This window comes from Arvicola amphibius, chromosome 4 (assembly GCF_903992535.2).
Source record: "Arvicola amphibius chromosome 4, mArvAmp1.2, whole genome shotgun sequence".
NCBI lineage: Eukaryota > Metazoa > Chordata > Mammalia > Rodentia > Cricetidae > Arvicola > Arvicola amphibius.
The window spans coordinates 27,068,239-27,085,026 of NC_052050.1; the positions used below are offsets into that span (position 1 = coordinate 27,068,239).

The 16,788-nt window shown below is 52.3% G+C and overlaps 1 protein-coding gene across 29 annotated transcripts in view; it reads left to right on the plus strand.

Annotated features, from left to right (window-relative positions):
• The window catches only part of Cacna1g (calcium voltage-gated channel subunit alpha1 G), a 64,302-nt gene that overhangs the window by 27,156 nt on the left and 20,358 nt on the right, over nucleotides 1-16,788 (plus strand). For 19 of the 29 annotated variants that reach the window (XM_038324886.1, XM_038324878.1, XM_038324881.1 and 16 more), the window contains exons 10-21: nucleotides 2,329-2,480; nucleotides 3,168-3,353; nucleotides 3,441-3,555; nucleotides 3,635-3,790; nucleotides 6,824-6,892; nucleotides 8,388-8,472; nucleotides 8,554-8,750; nucleotides 11,964-12,395; nucleotides 13,204-13,304; nucleotides 13,429-13,552; nucleotides 15,201-15,269; nucleotides 15,432-15,616. In XM_038324886.1, the coding sequence (XP_038180814.1) occupies nucleotides 2,329-2,480; nucleotides 3,168-3,353; nucleotides 3,441-3,555; nucleotides 3,635-3,790; nucleotides 6,824-6,892; nucleotides 8,388-8,472; nucleotides 8,554-8,750; nucleotides 11,964-12,395; nucleotides 13,204-13,304; nucleotides 13,429-13,552; nucleotides 15,201-15,269; nucleotides 15,432-15,616 (1,871 nt within the window). The remainder of the gene's footprint in view (nucleotides 1-2,328; nucleotides 2,481-3,167; nucleotides 3,354-3,440; nucleotides 3,556-3,634; nucleotides 3,791-6,823; nucleotides 6,893-8,387; nucleotides 8,473-8,553; nucleotides 8,751-11,963; nucleotides 12,396-13,203; nucleotides 13,305-13,428; nucleotides 13,553-15,200; nucleotides 15,270-15,431; nucleotides 15,617-16,788) is intronic. The other 10 variants (XM_038324891.1, XM_038324879.1, XM_038324883.1 and 7 more) reach the window with 1 other exon arrangement.

Below are 16,788 nucleotides of genomic sequence, written 5' to 3' on the forward strand. Positions count from 1 at the left end.
ATCCACCCCTTGTGATTCTACCTCATGCTGCTTTCATGTCTGCTTGTGCTTGACACACACATCTGTAGCAGATGTGTTCTGTGCTCAGCCGTCGTTTGTCTGGATTTCCGGGCTCCTTACTGTCTCTGTGGCTTCAGTCTGAATCCTCATGGTTTAGTGTTATCAGGGTCAGGACAATGTGAGATTCGCTTTCCCTGGATCTTCCTGCCCTCTCTCTTAGAGCCCATTCCCACCATCTCCTAGCTTCTTCTGCTGCCTTATAGCATATGCAGAGGAAGGTTGTTAGGTGGGTGCCAGGTGAAGAAGCCTGCTCAGGCCTGGAGCCTGTGAGGCCGTACCTGTGTGTTCAAGGCTCAGGGAGGAGGGCTGTGTAAGTGGGGCAGGCTCACTGACAGTAGCAACTTGGTCACTGGATTTTGGAGTACAGAGTGGGGTCAGAAGAGGTCTGAGCACTGGGCTTTATCTGCACTTAAATGGCCTCTTCCCTGCTTTTTGCACTGTGCTGACTCTGGAGGGGCCAAAGGTCTCGCCTTGGTGTGACCGTATTAACTAGAGCTGGTTACCGTGTCCTCTTAGGACTCAGAGCTGGTGAATCAAATACTCACTCAAGATCTGCCAGAGCAATGGAGGGCAGAAAGAGCTCCCCCAACAGCTCAGATGACCCTCAGACACCCAGGCCTGCCTTTAGGAAGAACCCCATGCATGGGCTGAGAGTGTATGTATGTGATCCCCCCACTCCCGCCCCAATGTCCCAGCCCACTAGTGAGAGGCCCTTTCCTTCCAGCTCTCTAACTTCCCTCCCAGCCTGGTCACACAGATTGGGGCCATCAGGATACATTTGGTTGCACCGAGGACCTGGCTTCATGCTTGGGCAGCCAGACGAGTCATCTGGGTAAACAGGAGGAGGTGTCTGATGGAATGAAGGCCTCATTTGGCTGCTTCTTCCCTCCCCCCCCCCTTCTTGGTTTTTCGAGACACAGTTTCTCTGTGTAACAGTCCTGAGTTTCCTGAAACTCACTTTGTAAACCAGGCTGTCTTCGAATTCAGAGATCCAGCTCCCTCTGTAGCCCAAGATTAAATACACTCTCCACCACTGCAAAGCTGTGGGTATTTCTTGTAATTCAGCTCCTTGGGCTGGCGGCTACTATGCACCTAGGGCTTTTGGTTTGTCTGGTCACCTGTCAGGTGGGCAGTGAGCCCACTGAGCTAATCACATCCTTATCTACATCCCAGCCCTCAGCCAAGCCATGCACCTCCCTTCTCCCCCAGCTAGGATAATAGCTCCTCTTGCCTACTCACCTCTCCCTGAACCCCCGGGGCTCTCCTGGGAGACCCACTCACCCTTTGGAGTTCATCATAAATGCTCCCTCCCAATAGCCTTTCTCCGCATCATCTCCCCTCATCTTGCCCTGAGCATCCAGATTTTATATCTGGATCATATGTTTTGGCACCAAGGCAGGTTCTAAGGTCCCTTGTGGTTATTCGACCGTTTAGTGTGTATACAACTTGTTTCTAGCCAGACACGGGGCTCCTGGGAGGCGTGCTTTTTACAGCTCTTTCAATGCCTGGTACATTGCTAGCCATACAGGATGCACTTCCTTCACACTGGAGGGAAGGGGCTAGTGAGCTGGAACAAGCAGATGAGACGGCTTTTGTCATCTGTTCTTCGGAGGGCCTCGCTAGGATGCAATCATGGTCCCATCCCAGACCTTGGGTAGAAGCATAAATGGAATTACCTCTAGGGTTTTACAGTTGGCCAGAGAGGTTGGGAATCTTACTGAAGGTCGCAGCATGAGTGGCAGGATAGGGTGAGGATTAGTCCAGATACCATCAGGCACAAGCTGCAGATGCATCCTTGTTTTGGGGATTGCCCACCTGCTTGCTAACACGCGTGTGACCAGGAGTGTGCACATTTGCAATTTATCTGGGAGGAAGCAGGTGTAGCCTTTGTTATTTGGAGCAGGCTGCCAAGCTCATTGAATAGCTGTCGTATATGTATGGCGACACGGGCTATAAGGTGGGGTGTGCCCCATTTGGTCATTTAGTGTACCTTGCTAGTCTGGGTCTTAATACAGGAACTGAAAAATCTTAGACCCCCCTAGGAGAAACCACAGAACTCACACAGTAGCCCCCCAAAAATCTTTTAGTCTTGGGACCTGAGATCCAGCCCTGGGAATGATCCCAGGGTGGCTGTCCTTCAATACCTCTCTTCTTAGATACTCCCTAAGGTTGCCATTCAGGCGTCTCTTCTCCCTGGGGCCCCATGTTCAGGAGGACTGGGATATGGGACTTGGGGATGAGTCTACTACATACGCCACTGCCCTCTAGCCCGAGGAGCTCACCAACGCCCTGGAAATCAGCAACATCGTCTTCACCAGCCTCTTCGCCTTGGAGATGCTGCTGAAGCTGCTCGTATATGGCCCCTTCGGCTACATCAAGAACCCCTACAACATCTTCGACGGTGTCATTGTTGTCATCAGGTACAACTGCCCCCTCCTGCCTTTGTCTGAAAGAGAGTCAGCCGGGATGGCTTGGGGTGGGAGACGGGGCCTCAGCATTCCATCCTTTATCTTCTCTCTGAGTCTTACCTTGCTTTCCTAGAGCCCAGGCCCCTTTTCCGTCTGCCCTCCTTGCATCTAGCTCTTGTCCTCAATCCTACCCAGGCCTGGGGTGGGTGAGGATCAGAGAGTTGGCTCTCAAGTGGGGTTGGAGGAAGAGTGAGATGCCGTAAGCTTCTCTGCTCACAAAGTGCTTGGAAAACTAAGTCAGACACCCAGCAACTTACTTTAGGGTTTCCAAGACTTGGAAAGAATTCCATCCCCCACCCCCAACCCAGGGCCAGAACTACTTTATTGGTTTCTGGGATTGGCTTTAGATTTTATTAGAAGAGAACAAAGCAAATATTCCACAACTTGATGCTCTTGCATCGGTGGGATTTAAGGAGAGGGCGGCCTGTTACCAGGACGTGATCTCTGGCTGAGAGGGGAGGGTCAAGCAAGCAGGAGCTATCACCTGGATTTTCAGCACCTCTGAAACCAGACGTACTGTGTGCCTGACCTTGTTCCAAGCTGTGCTGGGCAGCTGGGTTTCAGAGGTCACCAGTGGGTCCTCAGAAAGGGAAGTCAGGCTGCAGGGGTGTAGGGACTCAGGCTGCCTGCCTCCCACAGTGTGTGGGAGATTGTGGGCCAGCAGGGAGGTGGCCTGTCGGTGCTGCGGACCTTCCGCCTGATGCGGGTGCTGAAGCTCGTACGCTTCCTGCCGGCGCTGCAGCGGCAGCTCGTGGTGCTCATGAAGACCATGGACAACGTGGCCACCTTCTGCATGCTGCTCATGCTCTTCATCTTCATCTTCAGGTGAGCACAATGCTGGCCAAGAGTAGGGTGGGACTAGAGGCAGGAGCACAGGACCTTGACCCGATCTGGAACTTCCTGTGTCTCCAGCATCCTGGGCATGCATCTCTTTGGTTGTAAGTTTGCATCGGAACGGGATGGGGACACGTTGCCAGACCGGAAGAATTTTGACTCCCTGCTCTGGGCCATCGTCACTGTCTTTCAGGTTCAAGGGTCGTAGGGCAGGGGTGAGCTGGGGAGGTTGGGCATGCAGTCAAGCCCTGACTCCTGTCCCCTGCCCACAGATTCTGACTCAGGAGGACTGGAATAAAGTCCTCTACAACGGCATGGCCTCCACATCATCTTGGGCTGCCCTTTACTTCATCGCCCTCATGACGTTTGGCAACTACGTACTCTTTAACCTGCTTGTCGCCATTCTGGTGGAGGGCTTCCAGGCAGAGGTAACCCCCTGCTCTGCCCATCTCACCCTAATGAGGGCAGTCTCCTAACTCCCAGAAGGGATGACTGTCCCTTCTCTCTGCTGCTGCCTATGAGGCCTGGGAGACTCTTTGGACTAAGCCAGGGTGGACCTGGGGTGGGGAGTGCTGGGCCTTTTGAAGCCTGTCATCAGGGGTGAGACAGGAGATGGCTGTGTGGGTTGTAAGTTGGCAGGGTTAGGTTAGGTTGTAAGTTAGTCAGCTAGGTCCTTCCCCAGATAGACAAGCCAAATTTGGGGACCTTTGTAGCGGATCCCAGAGCATGGGCCTTTATGGTGCATGTAGGGAGGACTCATGAGGGCTGAGGGGTGTGGGAGGCTTGTGTGCAAATCTTCTGAGCACAGGCTGAGCTGATGAAGATGCCACCAGGGCCCCAGGCAGGGCTTAGCTGCCCAGGGTGAGAAATGAGCCCAATTAGCTGCGGGCATGGCAGAGATGAGCGTCCTATTTCCAGCCCAGACTTCATCACCTCCGTCACAGGCAGCGTCATCAATTAATATTGATTCACATTGATCCTGCCCTGGATGTGCCAGGGCACAGCTTCTGTCCCAAAGACCTACCTCCTTTTCCCTCAGCTCTGCCCGTCTTCCCACCCAAGCTCTCATCCCCACTCCGTCACGCCAGCACCTCAAACAGGGCAGGTTGACCCAACCTAGAAATTCACCAGGCTGGGCCTGGAGAAGCTCTTGGTCCAGTTCTCGCTGGGTGACCCGGATGGAAACTCCCGCTGCGGCCTGGTCTATAAATACCCAGCACACGGTGGAAAAACAAAAATCTATTTTCCGACTCTTTCCCAGTCTTGCAAGGGAGGGCTGTTCCCCCTGGGCTGGGCTGGGCTGAGGGGGTGCGGGTGTTGGGCACTAGTGGTGTGCAGGAGGGAGCATCTGTCCCTCACTGGCCCTTCTCCACTTCCCTTTCAATTGTGTAGTTATCCATGACCACATTTCCTCCCTGCTGAGTGGCAGCAAAGGCAGCTTGAGGTGTGTGTGTGTGGGAGGCTTTAGTGATAGGTGGGTGGGTCTCTTGCAGTGCCAGTGTGCCGCTGGCACTGTCCTTGCCATGGGACGCTTCTTTGAGGTTTCCCCTGGACCTGAAGATTTGAGAGATACCACAGGGTTCTCCCAAGAGCGTCATGATTGGTAGCCGCTAGCTGCCTGCCAGAGTGAAGAGTTGAATGGGGAAGGGTCTCTTCAGTCCCTTCCAAAAGCAATTTGTGATGACTGAGTTTACTCTCAGGCTCTCAGGGAAAAACAAAATCCTGAAGGAAGTAGAAAATACCCTAGCCTTTTCTCCTTCATCTAGCTACCATGGCAGACCTGGGGTGTCCAGCATAGATAGCTAGCCCCTTCCCCACCAACTGGCTTTCACAAATACCTTGCTAAATCGAATGCAGCTGAGCTGGCCTGGTTGCTAGGCAGCAGCAATGACTGAGTGTGGGAAGAGAGCTGCCAGGCCCTTATGTCTGGCCTGGTCACCCTGGCCCTGCTGGGGGCCTGAGAGCTTTCCCAGCATGGGAAGGATTGACAAGGGCCTCACAGGAGATTCCCTCCTAAACCTTCATAGTATAAGTGCCCTTCCCAGGAAAGTGTCACCCAGGGTCTGGTGCCTTCAAGGGCTGGGTTGATGCTTCAGGTAAGGTGTACAATAGGGGAAGAATTTCAAGGTTAATCCTCCTTTCCCTGGGGTGGGCTGCAGCTAGAGCCCTGAGGTGTTGGACCAGCGGCTCCACTGTCCTGCATGGGGTGTCATTCAATGCTGATGACTTGGGCACCTCTGGAACCTCCTATCCTTTCCTCTGTAGGGTTTCAGTAGGTCCCACGGTCTGGCAAGGGAGGCTAGTTTTGGGGTCGTGATAACCTGAAATACTGTTTTGCTTTTATGAACAAGACAACCCACCTCAGTGGAAGGAGCAACTGCCTCATTTTGGCGAGCCTCAGCGGGAGACCTCAAGGGTAGCTCTCCTGCTGGCCTTAACATCCTGCTAAGAGTGGGTAGGGGGTGGCTTGGGGACAGAGCCTGCTTGGCTGCTGATTTCCTGATTCCCAGGGGGTAGTGCCCTGAATTCCTGTCTATTTGTCATCCATGCACTTAATTAGATGAACAAGCAGCAGGCCCTGTGTGTAGCCATTAATTGATACTAAACAACATCGTGGCTGCCATTCCACTGTTACTTGTCACTTCTCATCCCACCCTGGGCACACGCATCCATTCTGACTGGAGAGGACTTGGGGCTGAGAGTCTTAGAAACGATGAGACCGGACTCTGCCCCCACATCGAGGCCCTGGTCCGAGCTTTTATCCGCTTCTCCATTCCCTCCCTCTGCCCATTCCTACCCTTGCAGCTCACATCGACACCTTGGAACAGAGAGCGGGGAGCTGTGCTCTCAGCGGGAGATGTGGGGCGCAGCCCACAGTCTCCAACTCTGCACAGGATGGGGCAATTTCCTTAACTTCTGTGACCTCAGGTGTCTACTCTGCAGGATGCTTGTAATGGTGCCATCTCCCACCTTGCAAGGACGTGAGCTTTGCTCATGAGCCGTTGAAGGCTGGGTATGGTGGCACACGCACCTGTAATCCTAGTCCTGAGAAGGCAGAGGCAAGGGGACCGTGAGTTCCATTCCCATCCCAGCCACACAGTGAAACCTTGCCTCAAAAGTCAAGGACTGTGGATGCGGTTCAGTGGTAGAGCACTGGCACAGTCAAGGCCATGATTTTGACCCCTGGTTCCACAGAAAAGCACGGTGGCTACTCTTACAAGGATTCTTGGAGGACTTGATCCTTGCTGCACTTGCCTTCCCTCTGTGGCCTCTGCCTTCACCCTTCAGATTCATTCAGGCCTGGGAGCCTGAGGCTGAATTCTCGAAGGCTGTCCTGTCCCGCTCTCCCTACCCCATGTCCTTCATTTCCTTTTCTTCATCCTCTTGGGACATTGCTGATCTATTGAAGGCCTGAGCGCCTGTGAACAGCAGCCCTCCCCTACCTCCCCCTCTCCCTGTAGGAAATCAGCAAACGGGAAGATGCGAGTGGACAGTTAAGCTGTATTCAGCTGCCTGTCGACTCCCAGGGGGTAGGTATGCGATCACGAGTCGGCATGTCCCTGTGCCCAGTGCCCCCTCCACTCTGCCCCGTGTCTCTGTGTTCCTGTTCATGCTCAGCTGTTGTGCAACCTGTGGTCGCCGTGGTGGTCATTGGTGTCATGAGGTTTGCTTTGATTTTAAGTCCCTTCCCCGCTCCCCCCACCTTAAGGACACGGAAGGGAGGAGCTTCTTTACCTCTGCCCACATCAGGTTGCAGAGGGCACATTCCCATCTCTGCCGGGCCTGTGGATGGGCCAGAGAAGGAAGGGACTTAGAATCCTCTATGTGCACATGTATGTGGGCACCGCATGCGTGCCTGCCCGCACCTGGGTCCTGAAGGAGCCTGAAACATCCGGCCTCGGTGGAAGCAAGACCTGTGGTCATAGAACATGCTCCCTCATTCTTTTCCCTGTCACCCCTTGCCCTGGTCTCCACTGAAGGTCCCACAGATATCTCAGCTCAGTACAAGTCTTTGGAGGATGCAGAGATGGGGTGTAGCTCTGGCCGTACGATTTTAAAGCCACCTTTGAGTCTCTGACCACCAGTCATTGAATTAAATTCTACCAGCCATCTCTGAGCATGACTCTCCATTTGGCCCCTCAAGCCAAACCTGTACTTTGCTGTTTCCTGCACTGACACTAGAATTTGGGGCAAAGCCAGGCTTCCCATGGGACCCCATAGGGCTATGCATCCCTAGCAGCCCCCTGGAGATCCCACTTGATAATTAAAGGCCTCGTTAGGGATGTAAACTGAGTTAATGAAAATGATCCCCTGAGATGCCAATTATCCAGTATTTATGCCCTTATCAAAAGTAGCAATCAAGTATTTTTTAATAACTTCTTAAGGAGGAATGTATAATTACTGGGAAACCTACTGACCTGCTAAGAAGGGAGGGAAAAAAAATCTATCCCAGAGACAGAGAGAGAAGTAGAAATGGGGCCAGGAAGAAGCTGGAGCTTGGGGTAGGTGGAGGCCAGGGGTTAAGGGACTCACGTGCCATCTTTGTGCTAAGTTGCTCTGGCTTGGGTCTTTCTGTTTCCTTCACAGATCCACAGGTATGAGGTTCAGGGAGGGATGACATGAGGTGAGGGGAAGGGGTCCCGAGTAGGCTTTTGGAATTGGGGCTGTAGTGACCACTTCACCCTGGTTCTCCACCCCTCTGGCTTATGCCACCTGCCCATCCAGCCACCCCTTGTCCCCTCAGTTAGTTTTAGTGCCAGTCCAGCCAGGCTGCCTGTGCTGTGGGCTTGGTTATCCATGGCCTTTCATAAGGTTTGGCTGGTGGGAGGCAGAGGCATCAGCCATGGGAAGCCCCAGGCCCCCAGCCTGGGTGGTCTGGCCCATCCCCATGCATGCCTCATGTCGTGGTTGCTGGTTCCTGTGGTCTGTGTGTGGTGTGTTCATGTGATGAGAGGGAGACCTTATCCCAGGCTGATGACACCTGCCTGACCAGGGTCCTAATGATCCACCGTTCCCTGACCCTAGGGAGATGCCACCAAGTCCGAGTCAGAGCCTGATTTCTTTTCACCCAGCGTGGATGGTGATGGGGACAGGAAGAAGCGCTTGGCCTGTGAGTAAAGGTCCTGAGGGGAATAGCCTCTGGCCCCAAACCTGCCTGGATGGACTCAGGATCTCCCCTCTCCTCCCGCAGTGGTGGCCTTGGGAGAACACCCAGAGCTACAGAAGAGCCTCCTGCCGCCCCTCATCATCCACACGGCTGCTACACCAATGTCACTGCCCAAGAGCTCCAGCACAGGTGTGGGGGAGGCACTGGGTCCCGGCTCTCGCCGCACCAGTAGTAGTGGGTCCGCTGAACCTGGAACTGCCCATCATGAGATGAAGTCACCGGTAAGGGATCGTACGTCGGTGCCCCACTGTGGGAGAGAAACAGGACAGCAGGAGGACGGGCTGGACAGAGCAACCAGGGCTAGGGAAGCAGTGTTCTTACCCAGCGCCCCTGTTCTCATCCCATGTGACCCCGGGAAGGATTAACTTTTCTGGGCCCCTTCTATAGATCAAGGATGGGGAACACATTTCCCCTTTATACTTAAACCCTCATTTAGCTCCTGCTACCATGCTAGATTCTGCTGTGGATATCGTGACTGCGATCTTTACTGGCCAGCTACTGTGAGGGAGGTACCATCATTGCTTCCATCTCACTGATGGGGACCCCAGTCTCAGGTGGCTGACGTGAGTGACGAAGCCAGTTTTATAGGGCAGAAGACTATAGTTATACTGTCTTTTTATTTATTTTTATTTTTAGGCCTTTACCTCTAATTTATTATCATTTTACTTGGCATTTTGAAACAGGGTCTCACTACATAGCCCATGCTGGTTTTGAGCACATGAACCTCCTGCCTCAGTCTCCCAGAGTACTAGGATAAGAGGTATGCACCATCAGCCAAGACTTTATTATTTATTTATTTGCTTTTCTGAGACAAGGTCTCCCAATGTAGCTCTAGCTGCCTGGAATTCACTAGTAGACTAGGTTGGCCTTGAATTCACAGAGCTCCGCCTACCTCTACCTCCAGGGTGCTAGGATTAAAGGTGCATACCACCACATTGGCTAGCTAAGAGTTTTTTTTTTATATAATTAATATATTATTGTATATGTTTATGTAGTAAAATGTGGCATTTGGTGCATGCGAATATGAAATGGTGTTATTAAGCTGATTAATGACCATAGCATCTCACATACATTTTTGTGTCATAACATGTGTCTACTCTCTTACCAGATTCAGACCGTGCATTATGTCATTGCTATCTATAGGCACCATGCCACTATAGGTGCACTCCTTTGCTCTGACTGACATTTTGTTCCCTTGGACCAATAGCTCCGAGCCTCCCAAGCTCCATGGGGCACCGTTCAGCTCCTGTATACATTCATTCCTTTCAGAATCCAAACTGAGATCATGGGAAAATCTGCCTCTCCGTGTCTGGCTCATTTTACTTAGTATCCTTTTCTCCAAGGTCGCCCACGTTACTGGCAGTAACAGGATTTCTTTTTTTCCATTTTTACTATTTGGGTTTAAGTGCGTGTGTTTGTGTGTGTGCGCGTATGAACATGTGTGGAGGCCAGAGGTCAGTGTTGGATTTCTTTCTCTATTGTACCGTATCTTTTGAGAAAGGGTCTCTGGGTAAAACTGGTGCTCGCTGACTGTCTAGACTGGCTGGTCAACAAACTTGGGGGACGTGCTTGTCTCCACCCTGACCCGGTGCTAAAGTTACAGCTATGCACAACCTGGCTTTGTCCATGGGTGCTGGCTACCCGCACCGGGCCCTTATGCTTGTGTGGCAGGGATTTTACCCACTGAGCCATCTCCCCAGCCGCCTTCTTTTTAAAGGCTGAGTGTTGTATATGTGCCATATGTTCTTTTTATTTAGAAAATTATTTCTATTTTTAATTATAAATATGTGCATGTGTGTGTGTGTGTGTGTGTGTGTGTATGTATGTGTGTGTAGTGCTCTCAAGAGTTCAGAAGAGTGTGTCTTATCCCCCTGGAACCAGAGTTATAAGCAGTTGTGAGCCTCGTGATGTGTTCTTTGAGAGAGCATTGTGTGTTCATAACCACTAAGCCATCTGTGTAGCCCCATTTTTAAAATCCTTTTGGCTGAGGGATACTTTGCTATTGTGAGAAGTGAAGCAATGAACATGAGAGCAGAGCTGGGATCTTTTGCATAGTGATTTAGAATATCTTCTCTATATACCTATAGTTGTAGAATTGCTGGACTATACAGCCATTCTATTTTTAGACTTCTGAAGATCTTCCATATGGTTTTCCACGGTAGCTGTACTAATTTATATTCCCACCAACAGTGTGCAAATGTTCCCTTTTCTCCGCATTGACGTGGACCATAGTTATTCCAACAGGTGTGAGGTACTTGTATTTAGGTGCTTTTAACTTGTATTTAGGGAGTTTGGAGATGGCTCGGGAGGGAAAGCACTTGCCATATAAACATGAGGACCTGAATTTGAACTCAGGACACAGAGAGAGAGAGATTTCATATATACACACAGGTCTCATACACATAGACATATCTCACATACACAAACACCTCATACACACACATAAATCTCATACACACAGAGATATATCATATACACAGAGATCTCATATACATATACACACATCTCACACACACCTCATACACACATACATAAATCTCATATACTCAGAAAGAGATCTCATACACACACACATAGACCTCATATACACACACATACAAAGGTGGAAAAGAAATGATTAGCATTTCCCTGACGGCTAGGATACTGAACATTTCCCATGTTTTTGCTTGCAGGTTTTGTCGTCTTTTGAGAAATGTTTACTCGGGTCCTCCGTTCACTTTCGGTTTTTGTTTTGTTTGTTTTGTTTTGAGGCAGTCTCTGTATCAGGCTAGCACTGAGCTTGGGCTTGATGAGTAGCCAAGGGTGGTCTTGAATTCCTGGTCCCTGTCTCTGCTTCCCTCCAAAGTACTGGGATTACAAACCTGCACCATCGCACCCGGCCTTCAGTCGGATTGCTTTGGCTTTGGTTCTCAGTCTTCCTAATGCTGCGCCCCTTTAGTACAGTTCTTCATGTTGTGGTGACCCCCAAGCATAAAATTATTTTCGTTGCTACTTCATTACTGCAATTTTGCTACTGTTATGAATTATAGATATAAATGTCTGTGTTTTCTGATGGTTTTAGGTGACCCCTGTGAAAGTGTCATTCAACCCCAAAAGGGGTCGCAACCCGCACGTTGAGAACCTCTGGCTTTCTTGTTATTGAGTTCTTTCTTGCCGTTATTTTATGCGGCCTCTCAGTAATGACAATACTCATCTCGCCAGCTAAATGAAAAACAAGTGTTATTGCTGGATCTACTTTACAGATGGAAAAACAGAGGCACGGAGAGGCTTAATAACTGGAAAGTTGAAACAATGTCTGCACTGAGGCATTGGATTCCAGACCCTTGATTAACATTGCTTCTCCCAGTGTCCATTTCCAGGGAGGCTCACAGGCTAGGGAAATGATGATCCTTGTAGCCTCAGCTGAGTTCATTTCTCCTCTGTTCACTCCACAGCCAAGTGCCCGCAGCTCCCCACACAGTCCCTGGAGTGCAGCAAGCAGCTGGACCAGCAGGCGCTCCAGCCGCAACAGCTTGGGCCGGGCTCCCAGCCTAAAGCGTAGGAGCCCGAGTGGGGAACGGAGGTCCCTGCTGTCAGGAGAGGGTCAAGAGAGCCAGGATGAGGATGAGAGTTCAGAAGAGGAGCGGACCAGCCCAGCAGGCAGTGATCATCGCCACAGGGGTTCCTTGGACCGTGAGGCCAAGAGCTCTTTTGACCTGCCTGACACCCTGCAGGTGCCAGGCTTGCACCGTACAGCCAGCGGCCGAAGCTCTGCCTCTGAGCACCAAGGCTGCAATGGCAAGTCAGCTTCAGGGCGTCTGGCCCGGGCCCTGAGGCCGGATGACCCTCCACTAGATGGAGATGATGGTGATGATGAGGGCAACCTGGTAAGATCCCAGCGGGGTACAGTGACCCCTTACCCCTGACCTTGCTCAGGCAGCAGTATAAGGGACTTGTCACCAGGAATGCCCAGCTTGCAATCTGACCTCTGAGCAGCCTCTTTCTCTCTGCCACCCTGCAGAGCCTCAATCCCGCATGCTTGTGGCCAGGGCTGACTGCTCTCCGCTGTCCTTGGTGGATATGAATGGTTTCAGGCAGATGTGTATGAATCTTTCATGGCCCTCCCCCTGTGACTCAGGAAGACCCATCACTCATCTCTCTAAACTGATCGCTCCCCTCCCCTCCTGTCCCCCTTTCTCGGCTGAACCTCATCACAAGCCTTGACTTACAGCGTGTCCTCAGCCACTTCCTCCTCCCCCATCCCATTCACCACCCCCTTAACCCTGAAGAAGAGCACAGGGACAGGGATGCAGGATGCAGGCGTAGCCCATGAGAAGGGGCCGTGTCTCCTCTGCCCAGGTGTATCTGAGCAGACAGCTGTGATGAGTACAGTGTTTGTAACTGATGCAGCTTCCAAACCCAGCAGGGAGGGGAGGAAGAAAAGCAGGGAGCTGGGCTGGAGGCTGAAGGCAAGAGACCTGGAATGCAGGGGAGGAGGGGCAGATAAAAGAGGGCAATGCTGGGGCTGGTGTGTAGGGAGTCAAGTTGAGAGGTGGTTTTAGAGATAAAGGTAAAGAACAGGGCAGAGGACTGGTAGAGGCTGGGAAGGATGGACCAGGCTCAGTGCTGCTCAGGAGACAGACGTCGATGATTTGGAGTCTTGGTCCTGCTCACACCCCAGTATTCCTTTCTTAGAGCAAAGGGGAACGAATACGAGCCTGGGTCAGAGCCCGGCTTCCTGCCTGTTGCCGAGAGCGAGATTCCTGGTCTGCCTACATCTTTCCTCCTCAATCAAGGTCTGTTGTGTCCCTACCTGGGGATGCCAGCCATGGGGATGCTAGCCTTGGGTCCCAGTGCAAGGCAGCAGGGGTAGTCTGCAGGTGCCTCTCCTTCCAGCCTTTACCTCTGTCCCTGGAGCAGGTTCCGCCTCCTGTGTCACCGGATCATCACCCACAAGATGTTTGACCACGTGGTCCTTGTCATCATTTTCCTCAACTGTATCACCATCGCCATGGAGCGCCCCAAAATTGACCCCCACAGCGCTGTGAGTCACCTGCTGGGTGCCAGGTTCCTCCTGGGTTAGCAGTCAGAACAAGAAAAGTTGGGGAGAAAGCTCAAACTGTCCCCGGTCTGCCTCAGGTCACATATCACAGACATGGCAAGGGGATAAGCCAGGGCTCCCTTTAGGTCTCCTGGACTCTAGCCTTTGTTTCTGGTCCCATTGCCAAGATGCCTTCCGTGTCCTCTCCTGCCTCAGTTTCCTTTCTACTGGAATAACAACCCAGCTGGGCACTTTATTGCATACACACACACACACACACACACACACACAGACATATATAGTCATATCTTCTGAGCCCTGTCCTGAGATGAGGTGACACATAAGATTGATCCTATATGGGCAGAGCGGTAGCTGCTTTCCCCTGTGCCTGGCCAGGAATCTCAGTGTCACTGTGACTGGTACATTGTTCGGGGACATCTCTCACACACACACCCCACCCCAAGGGTAAAGCAGAGCTGGATGGAGGAGCTACTGTTTGTTCCCTGAGATCTAACCAAGTCTCAAACAACTAGGCTTTGGGGGGCCTTTGGAGGATAGGAGGTATGCTGGTCACCTCTGTTTGGCTGTGAATCTTTCCAGTACTCAGAACAGCAGAGGTCAGAGGCTTCATTAGCTAGACATCCTTCCCAAGGGCCTCAGTTCTTTGGATGGGCCCAGCCCATTCTAGGAGCTGCCTCTCCCAGCCTGGGATCAGAGCCCTTCCCACGGGCAGCAGTTGAGGTTCTAGAAGGGTGACGGGGTGGCCCTGTTTCCCCCTCTTGACAATGTGCACCACTTGCTTCAAGGTGGTCAGAGGTCCCCTCACTCCTCATTGCTGCTTTCCCCATCGTTCAGATAGTGCTGCTGGGACTTGGTTTCCATTCGGGTGGGCTCCAGCCAGGCCAGGAAAGGGGGAGAAAGCCTGAGAGCTGGAGGGACCTGCCCACCAGGACTAAGTGGGTAGGTGAGCACTGGGGACTCCCTTTCAGGGATGGTGTACCCCCTATGCCTGCCTGCTGTCCACCCAAGACCCCATACACCCTGACACAGTCTCTCTGCCTTCCCACTTTGTCTCCAGCCTTTTCCCTCCATCCTTTGTCCCCCTTACACACACACACACACACACACACACACACACACACATATATACACACACACATGCTTAGTACTGTTGGCCACCCCTCAAGCTTCCCCCTCAGCCATAAGGGCTGACTTCAGCCCATAAACGCCAGGGCACTGGGTCACCACCAGCAATGCCCGGCATAGGCATAAACGTAGTACCTAGGATAGCACAGTCTGTGCCCAAGCATCCCAGCCTGCCCGCTGCACCATTTCTGGGGCTCACAGCAGGAAAGCAAGTGTGTTGGGTAGAATGGCTGGCAGGGTTGGAGATCCAGTTAAATCCTGCTCCAGTTTCAAGAAAGAAATCAAGGAACTGGGGATTCAGATCGCAGCCTATCCCCTCTACAGCACACAGCAGAGGTTCTTCTGTTCTGGGCAGGGCAAAACTTTCCTCAGAGCCACAAGTGAGGCTGGAGGTGACACTGTGAAGTATCAAGTCTCTGGAGCTGTTTTGATTTCTTCATGCAGAGCAGATCTGGCTCACGGGTGGGCCTCCTGATGGGTGGTTCCCGCCTTCTCTCTCCTGCAGGAACGAATCTTCCTGACTCTCTCCAACTACATCTTCACCGCGGTCTTTCTGGCTGAGATGACAGTGAAGGTGAGGGGGGTGGGTAGCACTGGTTCAGGCCCTCGGATCTCCAGTGGATGTGGGGTTAATAGAACTTGTAGGGAGTGGGTAGGAAGGATGGCCACGGTGGAGGGCAAGGCTGGGGATTGCAGGGAGAGTGGCTAGTGCCAATGATGTGGTGGTGGTCCCCAGGTGGTGGCACTCGGCTGGTGCTTTGGGGAGCAGGCCTACCTGCGCAGCAGCTGGAATGTGCTGGATGGCTTGCTGGTGCTCATCTCTGTCATCGACATCCTGGTATCCATGGTCTCCGACAGTGGCACCAAGATCCTTGGCATGCTGAGGGTGCTACGGCTGCTACGGACCCTACGTCCACTCAGGTGACTCCCCCACCTTTCCTAACCAACACCCCCACAAGGGAACAAAACTCTACCTCCTGGCTATGATCCCACAGGTTCTGTATTCTACTCCAGACAACACTCAAGTCACTGTTCTGGTCATTTCCCTCCAAAGTCCATAGCCACTGTGAGTTCTGCACACCCTTTTCCAGTGCAGCGCACAGGTTCATAGCCACTGTGAGTTCTGCACACTCCTTTCCAGTGCAGCACACAAGGTCCACAGCCACTGTGAGTTCTGCACACCCCTTTCCAGTGCAGCACACAGGTTCATAGCCACTGTGAGTTCTGCACACCCCTTTCCAGTGCAGCACACAGGTTCATAGCCACTGTGAGTTCTGCACACCCCTTTCCAGTGCAGCACACAGGTTCATAGCCACTGTGAGTTCTGCACACCCCTTTCCAGTGCAGCACACAAGGTCCACAGCCACTGTGAGTTCTGCACACCCCTTTCCAGTGCAGCACACAGGTTCATAGCCACTGTGAGTTCTGCACACCCCTTTCCAGTGCAGCACACAGGTTCATAGCCACTGTGAGTTCTGCCACACCCCTTTCCAGTGCAGCACACAGGTTCATAGCCACTGTGAGTTCTGCACACCCCTTTCCAGTGCAGCACACAGGTTCATAGCCACTGTGAGTTCTGCACACCCCTTTCCAGTGCAGCACACAGGTTCATAGCCACTGTGAGTTCTGCACACCCCTTTCCAGTGCAGCACACAGGTTCATAGCCACTGTGAGTTCTGCACACCCCTTTCCAGTGCAGCACACAGGTTCATAGCCACTGTGAGTTCTGCACACCCCTTTCCAGTGCAGCACACAGGTTCATAGCCACTGTGAGTTCTGCACACCCCTTTCCAGTGTGGCACACACATCTGTACAAGTCAGCTCTATATAAAAGATCATAACCCCACCCCTACCCCATGGCCTCCAGTTGAAGCTTTGCCTTCGAGTCCCTTCAGGGTGATGTTCTTGCCTTCCCTGTGAGTGACACATCTTTCTACTGTCTTTTCTTACCTTCTGCCCCCTCAGGAGTCATCCCTGCTAACTCTTCCAGCAGGGGATCTTCCTTCCCCAGCCAGGCGGCCCCAACCTCCTAACTCAGAATTTCTCCTGAGTGGGGATGATGCCACACCCATGGCGCTCTTTCTCTGTCTGTA